Source organism: Mobula hypostoma, chromosome 12 (assembly GCF_963921235.1).
Source record: "Mobula hypostoma chromosome 12, sMobHyp1.1, whole genome shotgun sequence".
Classification (NCBI taxonomy): Eukaryota; Metazoa; Chordata; class Chondrichthyes; order Myliobatiformes; family Myliobatidae; genus Mobula; species Mobula hypostoma.
Window position 1 is genome coordinate 38116144 of NC_086108.1, and position 24109 is coordinate 38140252.

At 37.6% G+C, this 24109-nt stretch overlaps 1 protein-coding gene across 1 annotated transcript in view; it reads right to left on the reverse strand.

The window, feature by feature from the left end:
* The window catches only part of kcnt2a (potassium channel, subfamily T, member 2a), a 1051023-nt gene that overhangs the window by 703504 nt on the left and 323410 nt on the right, over window positions 1-24109 (reverse strand). Inside the window, exons 3-4 of the mRNA XM_063063856.1 lie at window positions 14734-14833; window positions 4357-4405 (exon numbers count right to left, since the gene is read on the reverse strand). Coding sequence (XP_062919926.1) covers window positions 4357-4405; window positions 14734-14833 — 149 coding nt within the window. The remainder of the gene's footprint in view (window positions 1-4356; window positions 4406-14733; window positions 14834-24109) is intronic.

A 24109-nucleotide genomic window follows, 5' to 3' on the forward strand; every position in this document is an offset into this window, starting at 1 on the left:
AGAATAATAGAATGGCAGCAATTTTGCAATGAGAAATAAAGCATCAGCCTGAACAACATTGCATTGCACACAGAGAAGATCTGGGATTAGACAACACATGGAAAACAGTATAAATAATGCAGGATTATAGTATACAATGTTCAGCAGGTCATCAGTTTAAAAAGGATAGCTAGAAGAGTTAGCTAATGTCACAGAATGTGATGTTGTGTCATTTAGACCACTAAACGAAGTAAGGTGGCTGTCAAAACATTTTGTCGTTACTGCTTTAGTGAGGAATTACAAAGTTTTAACCCAGTTTCGTAAAGAGCAAGTTAATGAATGTAATGATCCAATCAGCAACCACTGCTTGAGGATTTTGACAAATCTTCTATGTTAAGTAGCATTAACTATCCTCAATGATATTTTAGGAGATCTGGCATTGCTTTGTAAATTCCTTCAGAAAAGCTGTTGGAATACAATTGAAGCACTGCGATATGTAAAAGCAAAAATTAACAAATTACAAGCAATACACATCAAAGTTGCTGGTGAACGCAGCAGGCCAGGCAGCATCTCTAGGAAGAGGTACAGTCGACGTTTCAGAGGGGTTTCGGCCTGAAACGTCGACTGTACCTCTTCCTAGAGATGCTGCCTGGCCTGCTGCGTTCACCAGCCACTTTGATGTGTGTGCTTGAATTAACAAATTACAGTCACACTATCTTGGCTATACCATTTATTAGGGTGACAAGGTGAAAGATCTGCTTGCATGTATAAGTTCTGATGTCAATATTATTCAATTCATTCAAAGGTGTGTGCAATCACGTGGATAATAGATTTCCTAATAATCATCGAAGAGAAAGGCAAGCTTTTGACACAGTTGCCATTGCAAATGTGCCCAATTTTGAATTTGGAAAAGAGAATGTTGTACAACTGAGAAAAAATACTCAGCTACTATTACGAACTATGATGAAAGCTTTGCCTCAAGAATATCGCAGCAACGTTGTGATTTCAAATTTATCAATTCTGAGAAATTTAAGACTGCTTCAGTTAAGATGTTCACTGATACATTAAACTACATGCTGAAATGAAAATTTTAAGAACTGTCAATTCTTGTTGATATCGCTGAAACATTCCAAGCTTCTCGTGCTGACTGCAAACCTGGATTCAGTCTTATGAATTCAATCAAATGTAATTCCAGAAATAGACTAGAAGTGGAACACTTGGATGATCTAATGAGGATTAAGACACATCTTTCATCTGGATACTTAATTAATCTGGAAACTCTTTATAGACAATAGTTTTGTAATAAAGACAGACGAGCAAAAGTTTACAAAAGGTGAAAGATTTTCTCCTACTATACTTCATTATATCCTTCAATTAATAAATTTAAAGTATTTTTAAATTTTCACTCTAAATATTCACAGTATGCATATTACAAACAAAACATTTAAAGTGCTGTGCAGTTTTCAGGCCATGTAAAAATTTCCTGCTCAGAGCAATGGTTGGTCCTCACAGCTGTAAAAATAAATTAGAGGGAATATTGCCAACTGGTTTACTAAGTTATTCGAAATGGCAAAATATGTTGATATACTTCGTATATAATTCGTACACCCTAATGATTATTAACCTATTAATATGCCTGACAGCTGTTGGAAGATAAAAAGAACGGGAATCTGGAAGCCACCAAAAAAGAGCTGGAGCAGTACGTCAGGGGCCAGTTCAGTGATCCAGCCAGGAAAACTCCTCTTGGATTACCAGTGTATCTCCTCCAAAGGTCCAGTTTGACTCCTCTTCCACCACCCCCCAACCCCCACCAAGCAAAGTGAGGTCAGAGATGTCATCAAAAAGGCAAGGTCAGTGTCAGCACCAGGTCTCAGCTGAATTCCTTACAATCTCTACAAAAATTGCCCTCATGCGCTAAAGATCATGTGGAACCTAATGAGAACTGCCTGGAAAAGCCAGCACATCCCATCAGAGTGGTAAAGAACTGTGGCAGTGTTCATCCCCAAAGAGCAGAACCTCAGTTCCATCAACTGGTTCAAGAGCTTCAAGAGGAAAATTGTCTTCTCTGTCATGGCTAACAGGATGACCAATTTCCTCATGGGCAATGGATACAGTGACATCAGCTGTCAGAAGGCAGGAGTTCCAGGTGTCCCAGGATGTGTGAAGCATGCATCATTGATATAGGACCAGATCCTACGAACCAAGCATGAGAAAGGTGACCTACACATCATGTGGCTAGATCTTGCGAATGCCTGTGGATCTGTGCTTCACCAACTTTGCGATCGAGTTCATTTATATTCCCGACTGCATTAGCGGCCTGGTTTCCGATTACTTCAGTGACCTCCAGATGGGCTTCTCTTTCCGAGACTTTACAATGGGGTGGCAGCATCTTGTGCCATCTCTGCCATCCTGTTTGTGGCAGTCTTCGAGATAATCATTGTTGGAGCAAAGCAGGTGATTGGAGGGATAAAGCTACAGTCCGGACAGAGGCTCACTCCACTGAGAAGCTGCATGGATGATGTCACAAGCATCCCTCAGACGTCTGCACACACAAGAAGACTGCAGAAGAGGTTGGACGAGCTAGTGACATGGGCAAAGATGAAGATCAAGCCCTCCAAGTCACGAAGCCTATCCTTCTGATAAGGGGTCAGAAGCAACAACATCACCTTTGATGTAGGGGGTGAGAAAATCTCATTGTTGGTCAGGCACCCCAACCAAAGCCTTGGGAGGCAATACACTGCAGAGCTCTCTGACAGGCAGATGGGAAAAGTAGCACAGAAACAGCTCGCAGAGGGTGATGTAGCCTTCGAAAATGTATAAAATGACCCTCATCAACAGCCAGCAGGATGGATGGGACAGCTAACTCAAACACCCAGGAACGGCAGGGGCTGCCACACTGTTTCTCGGACACTGGCCTCTTTGGGAAGAACATGTTGCAGCTGCCACTGAGATTCATCAGCCTGGGGTACAAGCGGCAGAAAACCCGATTGGTCATTGAGCTGAAGGAGTCCATCACCCTCTGGAGAGGAGTCCCAATGCCTCAATCCATACCGGCCGTAAATGGAGAGCTCAAGCTGAAGTAGACCAGGCCATCAGCAGGCTGCAACACCAAGAGTTTGTCAGCAGCGTCGAGGCTGGGCATGCAGGACTTGGCTGGGGGAAGGCAGCACATTTCTGATCAAAGGCGTTGAAGAAAGAGAGGAAAGCCATGGAAGTGAAGGAGGTGATAAGGACAGAGGAGAAGCGCGACAGGATGAAGACAGTGGCACAGGGCTGACTGGAAAGGTGGGCAACATGAGATGGCACTATCAACAGGTCATTCAGCTGGCTTGACCTGTGAAAATTCCACAAGCCAGACTTGGCTTCCTCATCAGGGCAACCTATGACACCTTACCCTGTCCCTGAAACCTTCACCAGTGGTTTGGTAGTGAGGAAAGCTGCCCTCTGTGTGATACCACCAATGTCAACCTCCAACACATTCAGGCAAAACACAAGACTGCACTGTCCCAAGGACGCTACAGATAGTGGCACGACCAGGTGAAATTTTCCTAGAGACCTGCAGGTGGGATGTGAGAAGCAGCATTTCCCTAATGGGATGACAACTCACCCCATTTGTTAAGGCTGTTAAAAGCTCTGAATGCATCCGCCCAAGACAGGACTCCTCTCCACAGGCAGGGAGTGGAGTGGAACATGAGGACAGATCTCGGCAGACAGCTACAGTTCCCCACATAAATCACCACCACATCTCTCTGCCCAGACATAGTATTGTGGTCCATAGCTGCCACGACAGCCATCCTCACTGAGTTAACCATCCCATGGAAGGAAGGTGTGGAGGCTGCCCACCAGTGGAAGAGGTTGAAGTAGTCAGGCCTGGCAGCTGAATGTAAGGAAGCTGGCTGGCGGGAGGACCATCATCTATCCTAGCTGAGGAGGCAGGAAAGGGCAGTTTTTGGCAGTAACTGAGGAGGAAGGACAGAAATTGGGGGACGACTAACCCAACTGCAAGCTGCAGGGGGTGTCAGGGTGACATCCCTGCTATTGCTCCATCACCAGGGGATGTACCAGGGCTAAGGGAGTGAAACACCAATGAATGTGGTCTCCGGCTGACGACCCTGCAGCTCACATCTGGGCACTGTTGGAGGTGTATCAGGCAGCAATGTCAAGCAGGAAACAAGATCTTCCTGTAAATTTCATTATCTTTGATAGTCTCTTTACTATCAAAGCAGGATTATCAACAAGTGTAATGAGAGAAAAGCTATTTTGCCTGTTGCTCAATTTTCTAATCCAAGTCTAGCCTCAGAACCCCAGAAAAAAATTAGCATTATTTCTAGTGATTGTTTTCTTATCAAGTTATCTGTACCAATGGTCATTTCTTACCTGTAAACTCCATAAGGGAAGACTTCTTTCTACCCAGATTATAGGAGACCTGATGGTAAATCAAATTGGTAACTTTGGTTAGTTTGTATTTCAATTATGTTTCAGGCAATGCTCATATTAGCTTACTTTCAGCTCATAATATGCAAGGTACTTAAGGAAAATGACGTACAATATACCAGTAAAATTACTAAAATTGTCATCTCAGAAATAAAAGTATAACTTGACACGCTTAGTCAAAATAAACTCATGAACCTAACTTCAAATTGATAAACATTATGCATTTCAACCTACCATATAATGTTTAAAGTCCATAAATTTCATGTTATAATGATTTAGGTGTTTGTCTGGCAGTACCACTGACTGTTCCTTGTTCAGGTAAGGGAGAAAGGGTGAGGGTTGTTTAGGTGACGGGAAAAGGGACTGAGTCCTGGAACTCAAGCATTTGATGATAAAAGCAGAAAATGGTGAAAACACTCATCAGGTCAGGCTGTTTTTGAGGAAAAAGAAACAGAGTTAATGTTTCAGGTGAGGTACTTCTCTACTTCTCCTTCCCCAGATACTTCCTAACATGCCAAGTGTTTCATATATTTCTGTTTTTATTTCAATCTTTTAACATCTGCATTTTATTTAATACAGGTGGTAAGTCAGTCAGCACCTCAGAATGGTGTATTCTACATGCAAGATGGAAAGTCAGTCCATAAGGAGAGATCTGTCTGCAACACCTTCAGTTTGGGCATCAGTACTTCCAAGCTGCGGAGGATCTAGTCCAGATAGCGGGGTGTAATTCTCACTATCTACCCTCATTCCTGCCCCCCCCACATACACACATACACACACACACACACACACACACACACACACACACACACACACCACCTCATCTTTAAAATGACATTTGTGATGTAAGTGGGTAAGCTTAAGATACGATGGCAGAAAAAAAAATCAATGACCTCTCTAAAGTGACCAAAGCAAAAACTTCTCTTTTAATGATCTTTCCAGATTGTCAGCATCACTACTGATAGTACTAATTTCCCAAGGCTCCTAGCATGATGAAGTACTGACTGCAAGATTGCAGCATCTCTGGTGTGGAGTATTGTTTTTAGCTCTGACTTTGACTGATTAACAATAAAGAAATGGTGATATACATTTCTCAGATCAGTGTGTGATGGCACTTGGAAAACAACTGGCTAATCGTGCACCTAGTTGAACCCAGGGTATCAAGGGTACAGGTTTGATAAGTGCTGTCAGCAAGAGTAGCACTTCATTTTGTATGTAGTGCAGCCACAAGTAGACATCAAAAGTGCCAATCAACATGTACTTCAAAGGACACAAGCAATCATGTGTCCATGGGATCCAAGGCAAGTTGACAAATTGGATGCCAAAACTGATGAGGTAGATTACAAGGTCAAAAGAGTCTATTTTATCATACTAGGGGACTGTTCAATAGTCATAAAAGCAGGATAGAAGCGGTCCTGGAGCCTGGTGGTCTCTGTACATATGGAGGCAGAGTGATGGTTGATATTTCAGGTAGAGCCCCTGCATCAATATTTCATGGAGAGGAGGACAGTCTTAAGCTATTGGATGATACTAGTTAGCTGGTAAAACAGGCGGAGCAATGCAGATTGAATTTAATCCTCTGAGTGCAAGATGATGCACATTGCAAGAACCACTATGAGTAGAATATATACCATGACTGGTAAAGTCCTAGAAGGTATTGAGGAATAGAGGACTCTCAGCATACATGAATAAAGATTCAGAAAGATGACAGTGCAAATAGCTAAGATGATGAAGAAACCAGATAGGATATTAATCTTCATTAGCCGGAAAATAGGATTTAGGAGCAAAGAGATTATGGAACAATGTTATAAGACATTAGTTAGGTCACAGTTGGAGTGGTGTGTGCGGTTCTGGCCACTATACTGTAAGGAATATATGGATGGACTAGAGAGTGTGCAAAGAATAGTCATTAGGATATTACCTGCGATGGAGTGTCTTGTTTATGAGGAGAGACAGGATAGACTGGGCTTGTTTTCCTTGGGGTAGAAAAAGCTGAAGGAAGGACTGATAGAGATACATGAAATTATGAGGGGCACAAAAAGGCTAGAAAGTTGAAAATTTTCCCCGAGATGGAGGTGTCAAAAATAAACAGAATAGGTTTAGAGAAGGGGATAAGACATTGAGGGGGTTCTGACAAAGAACATTATTCATCTAGAGGGCATTGCACTACCTAACTGGGTGGTGAAAGTGGACATTCTTATACCATGCTACTTGTCAAAATAAAACAAAGGGAGTATCTATTTTTATAAAATCTAACATTTTATTTATCCAAGAAGACGTCATCTCGGATATTAATGGTAGATTTTTAATTGTTAAAGGAACAATCTGTAATAGAAAAACTGTCCTGTTTAATCTGTATGGACCTACTGTAGATGATCCTTTTTTAAAAAGTGTTTTTGGTTTATTACCAGACTTAAATGAATATATGTTGCTGATGGTGGGGGTGACTTCAACAGTTGTTTAAATCCTTTGATTGACAAGTGCTCAACCAATCAGCAGCTTCCGAGTTGTTCAGCATCACTTATTAATTCCTTGTTAACTGATTATGGTTTGATCGAAACCTGGAGAAATCTACATCCTAATGATAGAGATTATTCTTTTTATTCACATGTTCATAAAAAAATTCGAGAATTAATTATTTTATAGCTGATTTCTGATTTTTGTCCAAAGTCCAGAAATGTGAATATGACGCTCTTGTTGTTTCGGATCATGCACCTTTAAGCTTAATTTTTGAATTGAATGATGTTAGTAATGTAAACTTGCCTTGGCGTTTTCCAGAAAATTTATTACAAAGTTCGGACTTTGTCAAATTTATTGAGACCCAGATAAAAGATTTTTTTCTTTTTAATAATACGGGAGATGTGTCGAACTTGATTATATGGGATACATTTGAAGCATATTTGTGAGGTCAGATACTCTCCTATTTGGCTAAGCTTAAGGAACAGACAAAAATGGAGTTAGAGAGGATTTCAAAACAAATTAAAAACTTGGATAATACTTATGCAGTCTCTCCTAATATTGATTTATTTAAACAAAGGGTTGAACTTCAATCACAATATGATTTACTATTAACTTATCCTATTGAAAGAAATTTGCTTAAATTAAAAAGTCAATTTTATGTGTTTGGAGATAAAAGTAATAAGCTATTAGCATCCCAACTAAAGGCAGCTAGAGCTAAAAGACAATTTTTTTTAAATGCATAAGGGGTATGATAGTTTAGCTTGTAATTATGAAGACATTAATAAAATTTTTCAAGACTTTTACAGTGAACTCTAGAAAACTCAGTTTCCAGCTGATCCTTCTAAAATGAATGTCTTTTTACAAAAGATTGATTTTCCTAGAATATCTGTTGAAGATCAACAAACTCTTGATACTCCTTTTACTGAAAAAGAAATTCAGAAAGCTATTCTTTCAATGCAATCTGGTAAAGCTCCTGGATTGGATGGCTTTTCTGTAGGATTTTATAAAAAAATTGAAGAATTGCTTATTCCTTATATGTTGGAAATGCTTAAAGATTCTTTTTTGTTAGGAGAGTTACCTTCCACATTTTATGAAGCTTCTATCTCTTTAATTCTTAAGAAAGATAAAGACTCTACTGATTGTCATTCATATAGACCTATTTCATTATTAAATGTGGATGCTAAAATTCTTTCAAAAATAATGGCTAATCGACTGGAGAATATTCTAGCTAAAACTCTCAGAACCAAATAGGTTTCAGAAAAGGCCGTTATTCCTTTTCTAATACTCGGAGACTGTTAAATATTAATATACTCATCCCTTTCTAAGACTCCCCAATGTGTTGTTTCTCTTGTTGCTAAAAAGGCATTTGGTAGAGTTGAATGGAAATACTTATTTAACATTTAGAGGAATTCAACTTTGATACTAATTTTAATAAGTGGATTAGAATGATATATAAAAGCCCTATCGCCACTGTTATTACTAATAATTGCAGATCCCCTTTTTCTCACCTTTTGCGGGGTACGAGACAAGGATGTCCGTTAAGTCCCATGTTATTTAATTTGGTGTTGGAATCTTTGGCTATTGCACTTCGTGAAGCTAAAGAAATTCAAGGAATTTCCATAAATGGGATTATTCATAAGATCTCCCTTTATGCTGATGATCTCTTAGTTTATGTTTCGAATCCTTAAGAATCCATTCCTAGTTTATTCAAATTATTAAATGAATTTGGAAAGTTTTTAGGATATAAATTAAACCTGCATAAAAGTTAATTATTTCCTCTAAATGATTCTCCTTCAAGTCCTTGTCAAATGCAGCAGAAGAAAGCAGCAATTGGATTTGGATTAAAAGGAAAGACAACAACTGGGCTGCAAGATGAAGACAAGAGGGTATGGAACTGAGGGGGGTGTATCTGGGACGCCAGGTAGCACCGTTGAGCTCTCTGGAAACGTTGTGGGCTTATCAACGAAACGTCGAAGAAGGAGGGTGCCCACCAGATGACCCCAATGACATACCTACCCTCCCTCCTTGTCACCACTCCAAACCCACTGCAAACATCGAGAATGCCAACTTACCACAGGGATTGAAAAATCAAGTCCTAGTAGCTCTACTATATATGATGACATTCCTTTTAAAGTTACGGACTCTTTCAAATATTTAGGTATTATCATCACCAAAAATTATGGAGACCTTTATAGAGCTAATTTAGTTCCCTTAGTGGATTTTATGAAGCAATTATTTTCTAGATGGAATCCACTTACACTTTCGTTAGCCAGTTGAATTCATGCAGTTAAAATGATGATTTTACCAAAATTCTTATATGTATTTCAAAATATTCCTTTTTTTTAACTAAGAAGTTTTTTGATCAGGTTAATTCCATTATTTCATCTTTTGTTTGAAATAATAAAAGACTAAGAATTGGAAAATATCATTTACAAAAATTTTAAAAAAGATGGAGGTCTGGCTTTACCTAATTTAATAATTTATTATTGAGCGGTTAATATACATTATGTGTGTTCCTGGTTATATTGGACTGATAAAAATGAACCTTGGGTTGATTGGGAATTGAAAGCTGTGAAACAATTTTACAATTTTACAATTTTACTGAACTTCGTTATTAGGAGCCTCTTTACCTGCACAACTGGCCAAAATTTCAATTCTAAATTTATAACCTATGATTAAGCAGTCATTACGAATTTGGTACCAGTTTCGTGATTTTTTAAAATCTTAACAAAATTTAACCTTCTTAGTTTAATTTATCAAAACTATTTATTTAAATCTTCCTTTTGTGATCCTACCTTTTCTGTTTGGAGGAATAAAGGAGTATATTCCTTCATGGATCGGTTTCAAGAATGCTGATTGATGTCCTTTGAGAAAGTAGTAACTAAATATTCTCTCTCGTACTCACACTTCTTGCAATATCTTCAGGTTAGACATTTCTTACAAGAATATTTAAGTATTTTCCATATATACAAGATTTGGACCTGTTAGACATTATTTTAAAAATGAATCCTTTAGTGAAAGGTTTTATTGGGAAAATTTATAAATTACTATTACAACTGGATAAATATCCTTTACTTAAGATTAAGCAAGATTGGGAAAGAGAGCTTAACATGACCTTGATAACAGAGAATTGGCTGCAAATTTTGAAGTTGGTTAACTCTTCTTCGATTTATGCCAGTCACTCTCTAATTCAATTTAAAATTGTACATCATTATTATTTGACAAAGGAGAGACTGTCTAAAATATTTCCTAATGTTGATAGTCAGTGTGATAGATGTAAAACTGAGACAGCTATGTTGACACATATGTTTTGGTCGTGTTCTGTATTGAAACAGTTTTGAAAATCTATTTTTTCTACAATTTCTAAAGCTTTAAAAATTAATTTACAACCTAATAAATTGACAGTTTGTTCACGGTATTTCTATATCAGACCAACATGTAATTGCATATGTCATATTATTGGTCAGAAGGGCTATTTTCCCACTTTGATACAATGGTTCTCTCAGGTGATGTTATGTCTTAGTTTGGAGAAAATCAGAAATCAATCTTTTGATCCTCAATTTGACTTTGAGAAAAGGTGGAGCTCTTTTGCCTGCTACTATCATTTGATTTGAGTTAGTTAAGATGGTCCCCTTCTGATTCTTGGGTAAATGGATTTGGTTGGCGGATTGACGTCTTTCTTTTATGGAAGCTTGTATGGTGTACAGCTCCAGGTTTGTGCTCCCAATGGATTTTTTTATTCGTTTTTTTTGTCAGTAGGGGTTTTTTTTTGTTTGTTTTAGTTAGTAGGGGTTCTTTTTTCCTTTTTTTCTTTTTTCCAAAAAAAAGCTTTTAACATTTTGTTTTTTTCTTATTATTATTGATATATTGTTTTGCTTGGTTGATAGTTTAACTCTTATTCTACATATTGATATGTTGACTTGATTACTTTAATGTTTTTTGTTGATTTTCAATAATAATTAATAAAAAAAAGATTTAAAAATGAAAATGGACGTTCTTGCTGCATTTAAGAACTATCTAGATAAGCATGTGAAACAAAGTCACAGAGGGCTCCTGATCAAGTATATGGGCATTGTTGGCTGATCTATGACTGTAATTATGTAACAATTTCAAGAATTCAATTCAAAAGATTTAGCCTTTTGGGAAATCCTCATAAATTCCAAAGCAGGGGTTCCCAACCTGGAGTCCACAAACCTCTTCAATAATGGTAGGGGTTGATGGCATTTAAAAGGTTGGCAACACCTGTTCTAAATTAATAAGAGGTCTGGGAACTTACTGTACTTATTCACTCCATGCCATCCACCTTAATTGTGACATTTCTGCTGAGGAAAACTTTGATTCATGCTCCTATTCTATTAAGCATATTTTACATTAATTGATGCATATAAAATGTAAATAATACTTACAAAACAACTGAGAACTTACCGGTCAATCTTGCTGAGAGTGTGGTTTTGACTGGAGCAGCCCCAGCTTTATAAAACAAAACACAAAATTAACATTTCAGATCAATCAGGTGGATTTAATGTTTGTCTGTATATCACCATTATTCACTAAATAGTATGTTTTGCACATCTAGTTTTAGTAATAAATTATAATTGTAAATTGCAACATTTATTAATGTTCACATAACCAACTGATAAAAATTGCAATATATATTCTTCTGAAAATTTTCAAGTAGTCCAAAATATACATTCCTTATCAGCAGTACATTGACACTGATTTCATCTAAGGCGGGATTAGAATTGCTCCAATGTAAAGCCAGTGTTGATGGGATCTCCTTTTGGGAGAAATGGTTGTGCATGTTCCTACTTATGAATGCAATATCTGATCTTTTACTAACCAAGCGTGTCATCTAATTTTCTATTGCAGCTGCTACTCCTGGCATCAAGTCCAGCTATAGCTGCTGACGAGGAAATGTCTGCATATTTTCATGGTTTTTTAACCTTAGCACAAAGCTCTCCCTTGCCTTACATTATCAAGTTTCCAGACCCATGAGGACCACTAGATCAACCATCAACCACATAATTTTTAATTCCTTCATTTGTATCACTCCTACATAAATGTTAATAGTAAAGCCTGGGGGAAATTTTAATCTTTCTCAGTCAACAGAAAGGGAAGATGAATGGTGATAGTTTTTGCCTTTCCAACCAATGACGTGACCTACAGTACAATCTCAAAACCTAATACTAGATGATTCGAACACATTCCACAATCAAGTCAGTTCATTTCAGAATATACCTTAACATACACTCAAGGGGACTCAGAAACTGCAAATGCGACAATATGGGAAAAAGAAGCAACAGCCTACTGGGGGAATTGAACAGATCAAGCAGTATCATTTTTTGGGGGGAGGGGGGTAAGGATAAGGAACTGTCAACATTTCGGGTCAAAACCTGCATCAGCCCTAAGGGAGGTGAAGAAAGATAGATGGTATAAAGAGGATGGGGGAGTGATGAAGTGGACCCAAGTTACCGAAGGATGGTAAGCAGATCGATCCAGGTAAGGGAGTTGAAAGAGAGGAGGTGGAGGGAGGGGGTGGTGTTGGTGGTGATAGATGGAGGCAAACAAAACCGAGGCAGTTGAGAGGAGGGAAGGGTGAAAGTGGACAGAGCTGTGAAGGAGGGCGGTAAGCAGGACTGTGTATGCCTAGTATTACATGGAACACAGAGCAGAAAAGTTGAACTGATGGTTCTGTTTACATAATGGACCATGGTTTACTTGTAGGTGGATGCCTAAACAGGCAAGCATGCAGGATCCTGGCCTTTATTACCAGGGCACATAAAATGAGAGCATGGAAGACATAGTACAACTTTATGAAACCTTAGTTAGGCCCAACTAGTCTTTTGTATGCACTTATGGCCACTACACTACAGGAAGAACATGAATGCACTGTGGTAGGTTCAGAAGAGATTTATAAGATGTTGCCCGGAATGGGCAGTTTCAGGGAAAGAGGAGTGACCGGTTAAACTGGGTTTATGGTCCGTGGAGTAGGAGAGGCTGAGGAGGGATCCAACAAAATAATGTGGGCCATAGATAGGGTGGATAGTAAGGTATGTTTCTATTTTCCAGATGTCTAAACCAGACAGCATAAGTTTAAGTGATGAATAAAAGGATTAGAGGTAATTGGAGGAAGTTATTTTTCATCCAGAGGGTGGCTACAAACCGGACTGCACTGTCTTATACAGTGGTGGAGACAGCTACCCTTACAACACTTAAGAAGTATCTGGATGAGCGTCTGAATTACTGAGGCACTGAATGCCACAGAATGTGCATAGATCAGGGGTTTCCAACCCTTTTTATGCCACGTACCCCTCCTATTAACTGAGAGGTCCATGGACCGCTGGTATAGATAGCCAGTATAGATATGATGGCCTAAAGGACCAGCTTATGTGCTGTCCATTTCTAAGGCTCCATGACTTTAGATACTACAATTAAAAACAATTTTTAAAAAATCACAAGAAATTCCATCTGTCATTTTTAAGTCATAATTTTATGGTTGATCAATAGTTATTGCCAAGTTTGAGAAAAGCCAAGTGATTAGATTTACGGTAATAAATTTGATTAATTTGAGTGACATTTGGTTGAAATCATTAAAACTAGATACATGATATTTATGGTGATCTAGTGAAAAATGTATTGAGCAATATGTTCTCAAATTACAGAATTATGCCCATTATTCCTTACTTTGTAACATACAATATTAATTGTTACTGTAAATTATATTGAATATAACACAGTGGTGAAAAGATTCTAATATTAATAGGCGGGAGGAGAGAGAGTAGCGCGCCTGCGCGTGCGCAGCCCTCCAGTGAAAAATGGTATCGTATCTGTTAGATGGGGGCCGTGGACAATTCTGATTTGATGGAGAATGGACGGGAAAGCATAGAGGAACATCTGGAGAAATTTCTGAAACACTCGTTCGCTGCTGTCATTACTGCGTGGTCGGGAATCTTTCAGAGGGTAGGCCTCAAAATCCCCGGCTTTGCCTGCTATTGGCGACCGAGGTTGAGGTCGAATCATTCGGACAGAGATGGCGCTCAGTACTCGGTGTCAGAGAGCTGATCAGAGCTCGAAGTTTTCAGTTGACTCAGAGTCGGACTATGGTCGGCATGGCAGGGAGAATTTTTCTTCCTTCTCCCGTCTGCGTGAGATGTGGGACATTTGAGAGACTTTGAACTTTTACTGTGCTCATGGACTTCTTCATCAAGTTATGGTATTGTTGCACTGTTGTAACTATACGTTATAATTTCAGTCTTGGTCTGTCCTGTGTTTTGTGATATCACACTGGAGGAAATATTGTATCATTTTCTTAATGCATGCATTACTAAATGACAATAAAAGAGGACTACGTGTCTTCATAATCATCATTAATATTTTCTTTTTTTTCAAAAGATCTATTCAACACCATCTAAAGCCCTCTAGTGCAATGTACAAAGTGAATTTTGGATGTAAAATTTGGATGTTTCGGAAAATACATATTTTAAATGAAATTAGCAGAGGCACACAGAAGTCCTGATTGCATTTTTAAAGCACCCTCAAGGTACACAAAACTGAAGTGGCCAAAGGCAGTGCAACTTACATAATCAGCATCCCACATGGTTCCACATGAGAATATTGTACAATTAGCCTTCACTTGTCCAAAATCTGGTATGCAATTCACACGTTTCAGCAAATAATTCAAAAATTTAGTGGTCACATGATTTTGATGGAGCAGCATTAAATGAATAGTGACACAAAGAAGAACTTCACTTTTCCTGGGGAATGCTTTATAATTATGGTGCTTTATTTTGATAAGTTTTTAAAATGTACTGTAATAAGATATCAATAAGAGTTAGAATAAAACTTTGAGTTTGTACGTACCATCCATTTCTTTCTCTAGGATCATCGAGCAGCACACGAACAATATACAAAAAGCAGCTTAGTAGCTTTAGAGAAAAGTAGAACAGGCGTATTCTCAGACCTGAAATAATTCAAATTGAAGTTTCATTTAGATAGTCAGAATATTTGTATATATTTATTGTATTATATTGTTCCAAATAACAGAATGCAGATACAAAGGAAATGCATGTCACTATACAGTTACGTTTTGTAATAAATAAATCACTGAAAATAATGGTAATTTCAGTGGCACTTATCTTCAGTGTGGATTGGCGTGGGTGCAGACACACCCAGACCTGGCAAATGAGACAAGGTCACTTGATTCCAAATAATTGATTTATTGATCATTACAGAATGTCCCTCTGGTGCTTCCTGCTCTCTCCCCTCTGCCTTCCCGTTTTCCCAACCATGATTTTCCTCTCCCAGACTCCTTCCCAGTCTCCGCCCACAATAGAAATCCATAGCAGAATCAGGTGTACTATCACTCACATAGAGTGTCTATAAAAACTATTCACGCTCCTTAGAAGTTTTCATGTTTTATTGTTTTACAACATTGAATCACAGTGGATTTAATTGGGCTCTTTTGACACGGATCTACAGAAAAGACTCCTTTGTGTCAAAATGAAAGCAAATTTCCACAAATTGGTTTTAATTTATTACAGTTATTCAACGCAAAATAATTGATTGCATAATTACTCACCCCCTTAAAGTCAGTATTTAGTCCATGCACCTTTGGCAGCAATTACCGCCTTGGGTCTGTGTTGATAGGTCTCTATCAGCTTTTCACATCTGGACATTGCAAATTTTCCCCATTCTTCTTTACAGAACTGCTCAAGCTCAGTCAGATTGTATGGGGATCATGAGCAAACAGCCCTTTTCAAGTCCAGCCTCAAACTCTCAATTGGATTGAGGTCTGGACTCTGACTTGGCCACCTCAGGGCATTAACTTTGTTGTTTTAAAACATTACTGAGTAACCTTGTCTTTATGCTTGAGGTCATTGTCTTTCTGGAAAACAAATCTTCTCCCAAGTTGCAGTTCTCTTGTAGACTGCATCCGGTTTTCCTCCATGTTTTCCCTGTATTTTGTTGCATTCATTTTACTCTCTACCTTCACAAGCCTTCCAGGGCCTGCTACAGTGAAGCATCCCCAGAGCATGATGCAGCTACTACCATGCTTCACAGAAGGAATGGTGTGTTTTGAATGGTGTGTTTTTGATGATATGCAGTGTTTGGCTTACGCCTAACATAATATTTAGTATGATGGCCAAAAAGCTCAATTTTGGTTTTATCAGAGTCTCCCGCATGACTTCTAGCAAACTGTAGCCAAGATTTCTTTCTTTTTCAATCTTTTTATTAGCTTCATAAAAATAAACATAACACGATAATGTACAAAGTTATTCGGAATACATTGTTATAATTAGCATAAGTGATTATAAAGCCAGTTGACACTTAAATGATAAAACTCCCAATCATATAGGATACAAATGAACAATATATAAAAAAGAAAAATATCTAAAAAAATTCATGAAAAAGGAAAAAAAAAATTATAACCCCCCAATAAAAAACTAATCTGAACAGAATTAATCAACTAAACTAAAAAAAGACATGGGCTGTTTGTAACATCGTAAAAAAAGAGAAAGGAGAAAACCTCAGTGTCGACGACTCCGTTCCTCTCAACCAATATTACAAAGAAATAAAATAAGTTTAGAAAAGGTCAAATTACGTCATATGAAAATGTTGAATAAATGGCCTCCAAGTCTTTTTGAACTTAATAGAGGGATCATAAACAACACATCTAATTTTTTCCAAATTTAAACACAACATAGTTTGAGAAAATCAATGAAATGTGGTAGGAGGATTAATCTCTTTCCAATTCAGCAAAGTAGATCTTCTAGCCATTAAAGTAAGAAATGCAATCATCCGACGAGCTGAAGAGGTCAGATGATTTGATTCTATCATTGGTAATCCAAAAATAGCAGTAGTTGGGTGAGGTTGTAAGTCTATATTCAAAACCATTGAAATAATATCAAAAATATCTTTCCAATATTTTTCTAACAAAGGACACGACCAAAACACGTGATCTAAAGAAGCTCTCTCAGAATGACATCTATCACATATTGGATTAATATAAGAATAATAACGAGATAATTTATCTTTGGACATATGAGCCCTGTGCACTACTTTAAACTGTATCAACACATGTTTAGCACATATAGAGGATGAGTTAACTAATTGAAGAATTTTTTCCCATTTTTCAATCGGTACCATAATCTTAAGTTCTCTTTCCCAATCAGTTTTAATTTTATTACATACATCAGGACATAAATTCATAATTATGTTATAAATAATTGCTACAACACCTTTCTGAAAAAGATTTAAATCTAAATTTTTTTCCAAAATATCCATTGGATATAGATGTGGAAAATTAGGAGAAACAGTAATTAAAAAGTTTCTAACCTGTAGTTATCTAAAAAAGTGAGATCTCGGCAAATTATATTTACTAGATAATTCTTCAAAGGACATAAAACAATTATCCAAAAATAAATCATGAAATTGTACTATACCTTTGATTTTCCAATCTAAATAAGCTTGATCCATAGTGGAAGATTGAAAAAAGAAATTAGATATAATAGGACGTGCTAAAATAAATTGGTTCAACCCAAAAAATTTTTGAAATTGAAACCATATACATAAAGTATGTTTAACTATTGGGTTATTCATTTGTTTATATAATTTAGAAAGAATAAAAGGAAGCAAAGTCCCTAAAATAGAACCCAATGAAAACCCTTGTAAAGAATTACATTCAAGATTTACCCAATGTGGACTTGAAATTACATCTAAGTCCTGTCACCAAAATTTTAAGTATCGAATGTTAATTGCCCAATAGTAAAATCTAAATTTCGGGAGCGCTAACCCCTCCCCCACCTCTTTTTTAGATTTCTGTAAATGCCTTTTATCTAACCTAGGGTTTTTGTTCTGCCATATATATGAGGAAATTTTTGAATCAACATTATCGAAAGAAGATTTTGGAATAAAAATTGGTACCATTTGAAATATATATGAAAATTTAGGCAAAATAATCATCTTGATAGCATTGATCCGACCGATCACTGACAAAGACAATGGAGACCATTTAGTAAACAAAAGTTTATTCTGATCAATTAAAGGTAAAACATTAGCTTTAAGTAAATCTTTATGCGTTTTCATGATTTTAACCCCTAAATATATAAAAGAGTCAGTAACCAATTTAAATGGTAGACATCCATAAATAGGAACCTGCTTATTTAGGGGAAATAGTTCACTCTTATTAAGGTTCAATTTATAACCAGAAAAGTTACTAAATTGAGCCAACAAAGATAAAATAACAGGAATTGATTTCTCTGGATTAGAGATATATAATAACAAATCATCTGCATATAATGATAATTTATGTATTTCATTTCCACGGGTAATACCAAAAATGTTAGGCGAGTCTCAGATAACAATTACCAAAGGTTCAATGGCAATATTAAATAATAATGGACTAAGAGGGTATCCTTGCCTGGTACCCCGAGATAGACGAAAAAAGGGGAGATCTTTGATTATTAGTACAAACCAAAGCTACAGGGGTATGATATAACAATTTTAATCCAGGATATAAATATCTGACTAAAATTAAATTTCTCGAACACACTAAATAAATAAGGCCATTCAACTCCATCGAAAGCTTTCTCAGCATGTAATGAAATAATACATTCCGGAGTGTTAAGTGAGGGAGTATAAACAATATTCATTAACCTCCTGATATTGAAAGATGAATAACGGTTTTAATAAATCCTGTTTGGTCCACAGAGATAATTTGAGGTAATACCTTCTCTAAACTAGTTGCTAAAATTTTTGAAAAAATTTTTGAATCTACATTCAAAGGAGATATCAGTCTATATGATGCACAATCAGTAGGATCTTTGTTCTTTTTAAGAATTAAAGAAATAGAAGCTTCATAAAACCATTGTGGTAATTTACCTAATCTGATTGCTTCTTTGAATATTCTAGACAACCAAGGAGACAGAATAGAGGAAAAATATTTTTAAAATTCCACTGTAAAACCATCAGGACCAGGTGCTTCACCGGAATTCATTGAAGAGATTACAGCTGTTATTTCTTCCTCTGTAATAGGAGTTTCTAATGTTAAACAGTCTTCGGGTGATAATTTCAGAAAATTCAATTTTCTTAGAAAGTCATGCATGATATTAAAAACATGAGGAATGTCAGAATGGTATAAAGAGGTATAAAATTCTTGATAGGTTTTGTTTATCTCGTCCTGATCAACTGTCAAAGTATCATCATGTTTACGGATCTTAGTAATTTAATGCTTAACCGAAGTAGTTTTCAATTGATTAGCTAATAATTTACCCGATTTATCACTATGAATATAAAACTCACTTCTAGTTTTCATTAATTGATTTTCGATCGAGGATGTTAATAGTAAACTATGTTCAATTTGGAGTTCAACTCTCTGTTTATAAAGCTCCTTACTAGGAGCAATAGCATATTTTTTATCAATTCTTTAATTTTATCAACCAGCAAAAGTATTTCATTCTTAATACGTTTTTTTCAAACCAACAGAATAGGAAATAATCTATCCACGAATATAAGCTTTAAAAGCATCCCATACTGTTGCATTGGAAATTTCTTCCATAATACTAGTTGAAAAGAAGAAATCAATCTGTTCCTTCATAAACTTAACAAAGTCCAAGTCTTGAAGCAAATTAAAATTAAATCGCCATTGTTCATTAGTAGAAGAAGTATCCATTAACTTAATAGAAAGCTTCATTGGAGAATGATCCGAAATGGCGATAATGTCATAATTGCAATCAATTACAGATGGAATTAAATGAGAGTCAACAAAAAAGTAGTCAATTCGAGAATAAGAATGATAAACATGTGAAAAGGATGAAAACTCTTTGTCCTTTGGGTGTAGAAATCTCCAAATTTCTGAAATCCCAGAATCAGTCATAAAAGAGCTGATAAGAGCAGCCGACTTATTCAGTAGAGCCGGTCTACATATGGATCTATCCAACATGGGATAACTCGAGCTAAGACTTCATGTGAGTTTCTTTTCTAACAGTGGCCTTCTCTTTGCCACTCTCCCATAAAGCTGCGACTGATGAAGCACCCGGGAAACAGTTGTTGCATGTGCAGTCTCTCCCAACTCAGCCACTGAAGCTTGTAATTCCTCCAAAATTTTTCATTGGTCTCTTGATGGCCCCCTAACCTGTTTCCTTCTTGCACAGTCTCTCAGTTTTTGAGGATGGCCTGCTCTAGGCAGATCTACTGCTATGCCATATTCTTTCCATGTCTTGATGACTTACTTAATTATACTACAAGGGATATTTAGTGACTTAGAAATTTTCTTATATCCATCTCCTGACTTGTGCTTTTCAATAGCCCTGTCGTGGAATTGCTTGAAGTGTTCTTTTGTCTTCATGGTATAGATTTTGCCAGGATACTGACTCACCAGCAGTTGGAGCTTCCAGGTACAGGTGTATTTTTACTACAATCAATTGAAACATGTTGATTGCACAAACCGATCTCCATCTAAATAATTATGTGACTTTTGAAAGTAACTGGCTGCACTAGTGATGATTTGGAGTGTCATATTTAAGGGGAGTGAACCTCAATTCAGATCAATGTGTAGAGATCGGTTTTCACTTTGACATGAAGGAGTCTTTTTCTGTTGATTTGTGTTAAAAAAGCCAAAATAAATCTACTGTGGTTCAATGTTGTAAAACAATAAAAAATGAAAACTTACAAAGGGGGGTGAATATTTTATAGTAAAGATTAATACTCTTCTTTGTCCAAAGGAATATTGTGTTCAAAACACTGGTGGACTAATAGATAAGGAGTGACCATTAAAATATCTAATTGTTTTAAGGATAAACTCGACACTGCTGAATACGGGGCACAGTTTGTGATTGAAGAAAGACAGGCTCTTTTGAGGCAAAAGATCAAAGAGTTGGTCTGTTTCTGGGTCCCTCTGAACTTGTGGATCTTGTATAAATGAATGAAATTTTCCATCCATTCTTTGGATTTTGCCCAGACTGGGATCGCAATCAGTGCCTGGGACCCAGGGATAGTTTCACTAGCAAGTCAGAATTCAGAGTTACATCAGCAACAACAACAATCAAGTGGTGACGAAGAATCATGAGCCCTGAAATCTATGTGGAAATTTTTATGACTTGCTATGTGGTATTTTTGTGTGTATTATCTATGCTATGTATTTTATGACAATAAATTAAGCCTAAGTTACTTTGTTGTGATTGTACATTTATTAACATATCATCTGGACACTCGAAATGTTGGGTTTGACTAATCCAGCCATTTCTGTTCGAATACACACAAGAGGCAGGATAGGGAAGGTGTAGTCAAAGTAGCTGTGTCGGTGGGTTCATAAAAATGTCAGTGGCAATTCTCTCCTGAGATGGAGATAGAGTGATCTGGAAAAGAAAAAGAAGTGTCAGATTCAGTTCAGGAGAATTTGATGCCAAATAGGCTGGAAGTCAGTGGTGAAAGTGATGAAACCGATGTGTTCTGCATGTGAATACAGGAAGCATCACAATGGATTTGTTGATGTAGTGGAGAAAGAGTGTGTGGGATGGTGGAATAAGCTTAGAACTTTTTCTCATGTAGTAATAAAAAGACAGGTGCAGTTCGACCTTGTGAGAACCCTTTGATCTGTATTAAAAGTGAAGTTGTTGAGGGCAAGGACAAGTTCTGCTAAGTAGATGAGAGATTTTTTTGAGGAAAATCGGTTGTGTCTTTGTTTAAGAAAGAAATACAGACCTTTCTAATGTGGAATGGAGGTGTACGAAGACTGGATATCCATGGCAAAGGATGAACCAGTTGGAATAAGGAAATTGTAAATTATTGAAATGGTGGTAGCCATGAGGGAAATCCTGGATACAAGTGGGAATAGACTGGGCAAGGAAGGAAGTTGAGATATGAAGAATCGAGTTTAGTGAGGCAAGAGCAGGTGGAAATAGTGGGCTTTCTAGGGCAGCCCTGTTTATACATCTGGAGTAGAAGATAATTGGTCATATGGGGGTTAGATCACTTTGAGATTTGAGGCTGCAGAGGGGAGATCTCCTGATCTCTTGAGAATAGTAATGATCTGGGAGACAGTGGTCTATTGGTAATTTTTTCTAGGCAGCCAAACAGCTGACACATTTGAAAGGCTCCTACAATCAACCTAATTATTTGATCTAGTCAGTTCAGTAAAAGAGAATCACAATGGTTGGTGCTGGTCTGAAAATTTCTCTTACATCTGCTGAACTTCAAAATTCATGTCATAGAGCCTCTGAACAGATTGAGGGGACATCAAAACTCTAAACGTTTCATCAGCAAAAGGCAGAGACATCAGTTCACCGAGATTTGATCAAGCAGCTTTCAAGTGATGGAAAGCAAGGAAGCACCTTAGCACCCCTCTATGGAAATAGTGTCCATGTTGGCATTCCTGACGTCAGTTTGAATTCCCTCAATTTTTCTAGCATTTGAAGAGCATGCTTGTTCATCACACTTTCCCCGTAGACTTTAAAAAACCCAACAGGATCACAATCAGAGCTTTGTTACTTTTTGTGTATTTTGTAGCCTGTCCAGTTTCTTTGTGGTTCGTGGATAGCATGAACATTAACAACTGGGTATTACAGAACATGTCGGATGTTGCTGTCCATCATCATCATTTCATGGTTCAGAAATTTTTGCAAGTACTTCTAGCCAAATTCCTTGATAGCCATTTAGAATTGCACTGCTTTTTCAGATGTAAGTGAGGTGAATTCCTGAGAGCCAGTTCAGCATTTCCGAATTTAATGAAAGAAGCATGCATGTGCTCTGTATATAACAGGAATACAATTTAACTGAGCAAGCAGAGAGATTTTGATTGGAAGGAAACTTGAACCCCATGACATGTATACCCAGGACAACCAGATCTTCTCTTTATTGCTGCTATCATCCATCACTGCACTGCTGATGAGTATCCCTTTTATATCTGTATAATCCTGGAACATCTGGACAGCAAAGGTGCATACATCAGGATGTCCTTTATCAACTGTAGCTCAGCATTCTATACCATCATCCCCTCAAACTAATCAATAAGCTCGAAGACCTTGGCCTCAATACCTCCTTGTGCAATTGGTTCCTGGCTTTCCTCACCTGCAGACACCAGTCAGTTCAGATTGGCAACAGCATCTCCTCCAACAACCACCATCAGCACAAGTGGACCACAAGGCTGGTCACTTAGCCCTCTGTTCTATTCACTACACTTATGACAGTGGGGCTAAGCACAGCTTCAGTGCCCCATTTGAGTTTGCTCACAGGTCAAATCAAAAGTGGTGATGAATCAGCAGGTACTGTAGGAGGGAGCTTGAAAATCTTGTTGAGTGGTGCCACAGCAACAACCTTGTAATGTCAGTAAGGCCAAGGAGCTGAACAAATACCTATGAAAGGATGCTGTTTTTTGATTGCAACTCAGCATTTAGCACCATCATTCTTACAGAACTGATCAAAAAGCTACAGACACTGTGCTTCTGCACCTCCCTCTGCAACTGGACTCTCAACTTCCCAATCAGGTTACCACAACCTGAGCAGACTGGAAATAACACCTCCACCTCACTTACTATCAACACTGATGCACTTCAGGAATGTGTGCCTAGCCCACTGCTCTACCCTCTCCACACTCATGGCACAGCTCAAATGCCATCTATAAATTTGCTGATGATACAACCATTGTTGGCAGATATTCAAATAGTGACGAGAGGGTGTACTGAAGCAAGTTATACCAGCTGATTGAGTGGTGTCACAGCAACAACTTTGTACTCAGTGTCGGAAAGACCAAAGAACTGATTGTGGATTTCTAAAAAGCTAAGACGAGGGAACACACACACTAGTCCACATAGAGGGATCAGAAGCAGAGAAAGTGAGCAACATACAAATTCCTGGGTGTTAATATCACTGAGGAGCTAACCTGGTACCCATTGTTACGCACCCCGTAACTGGATTGCCAAACCAGCAGAAATGGACCACTCAATTGGAGTCTGGATTACTGGAACTAAGAAAGTTTTATTAAAGAAATAAGAAACACAGTACTCTAATAGTAAGGACATAAATGCAACAGGTTAGCAATGAATAAACACATATGTACACAGAACTAGGATAATAGGATCAATCAAGCTCTATCGCAGTCTAGGGGTAAATGACCAGTTTCAAGTGACGCAAAGTTCAGTTCAGTTCGCAGTAATCACTGTTGTGCCATTGGGCGGGGAAAAGGAGAGAGAGCGAAAGCGAATGAATACTCAAAACGGATTCCACACAGACCTTTGATATT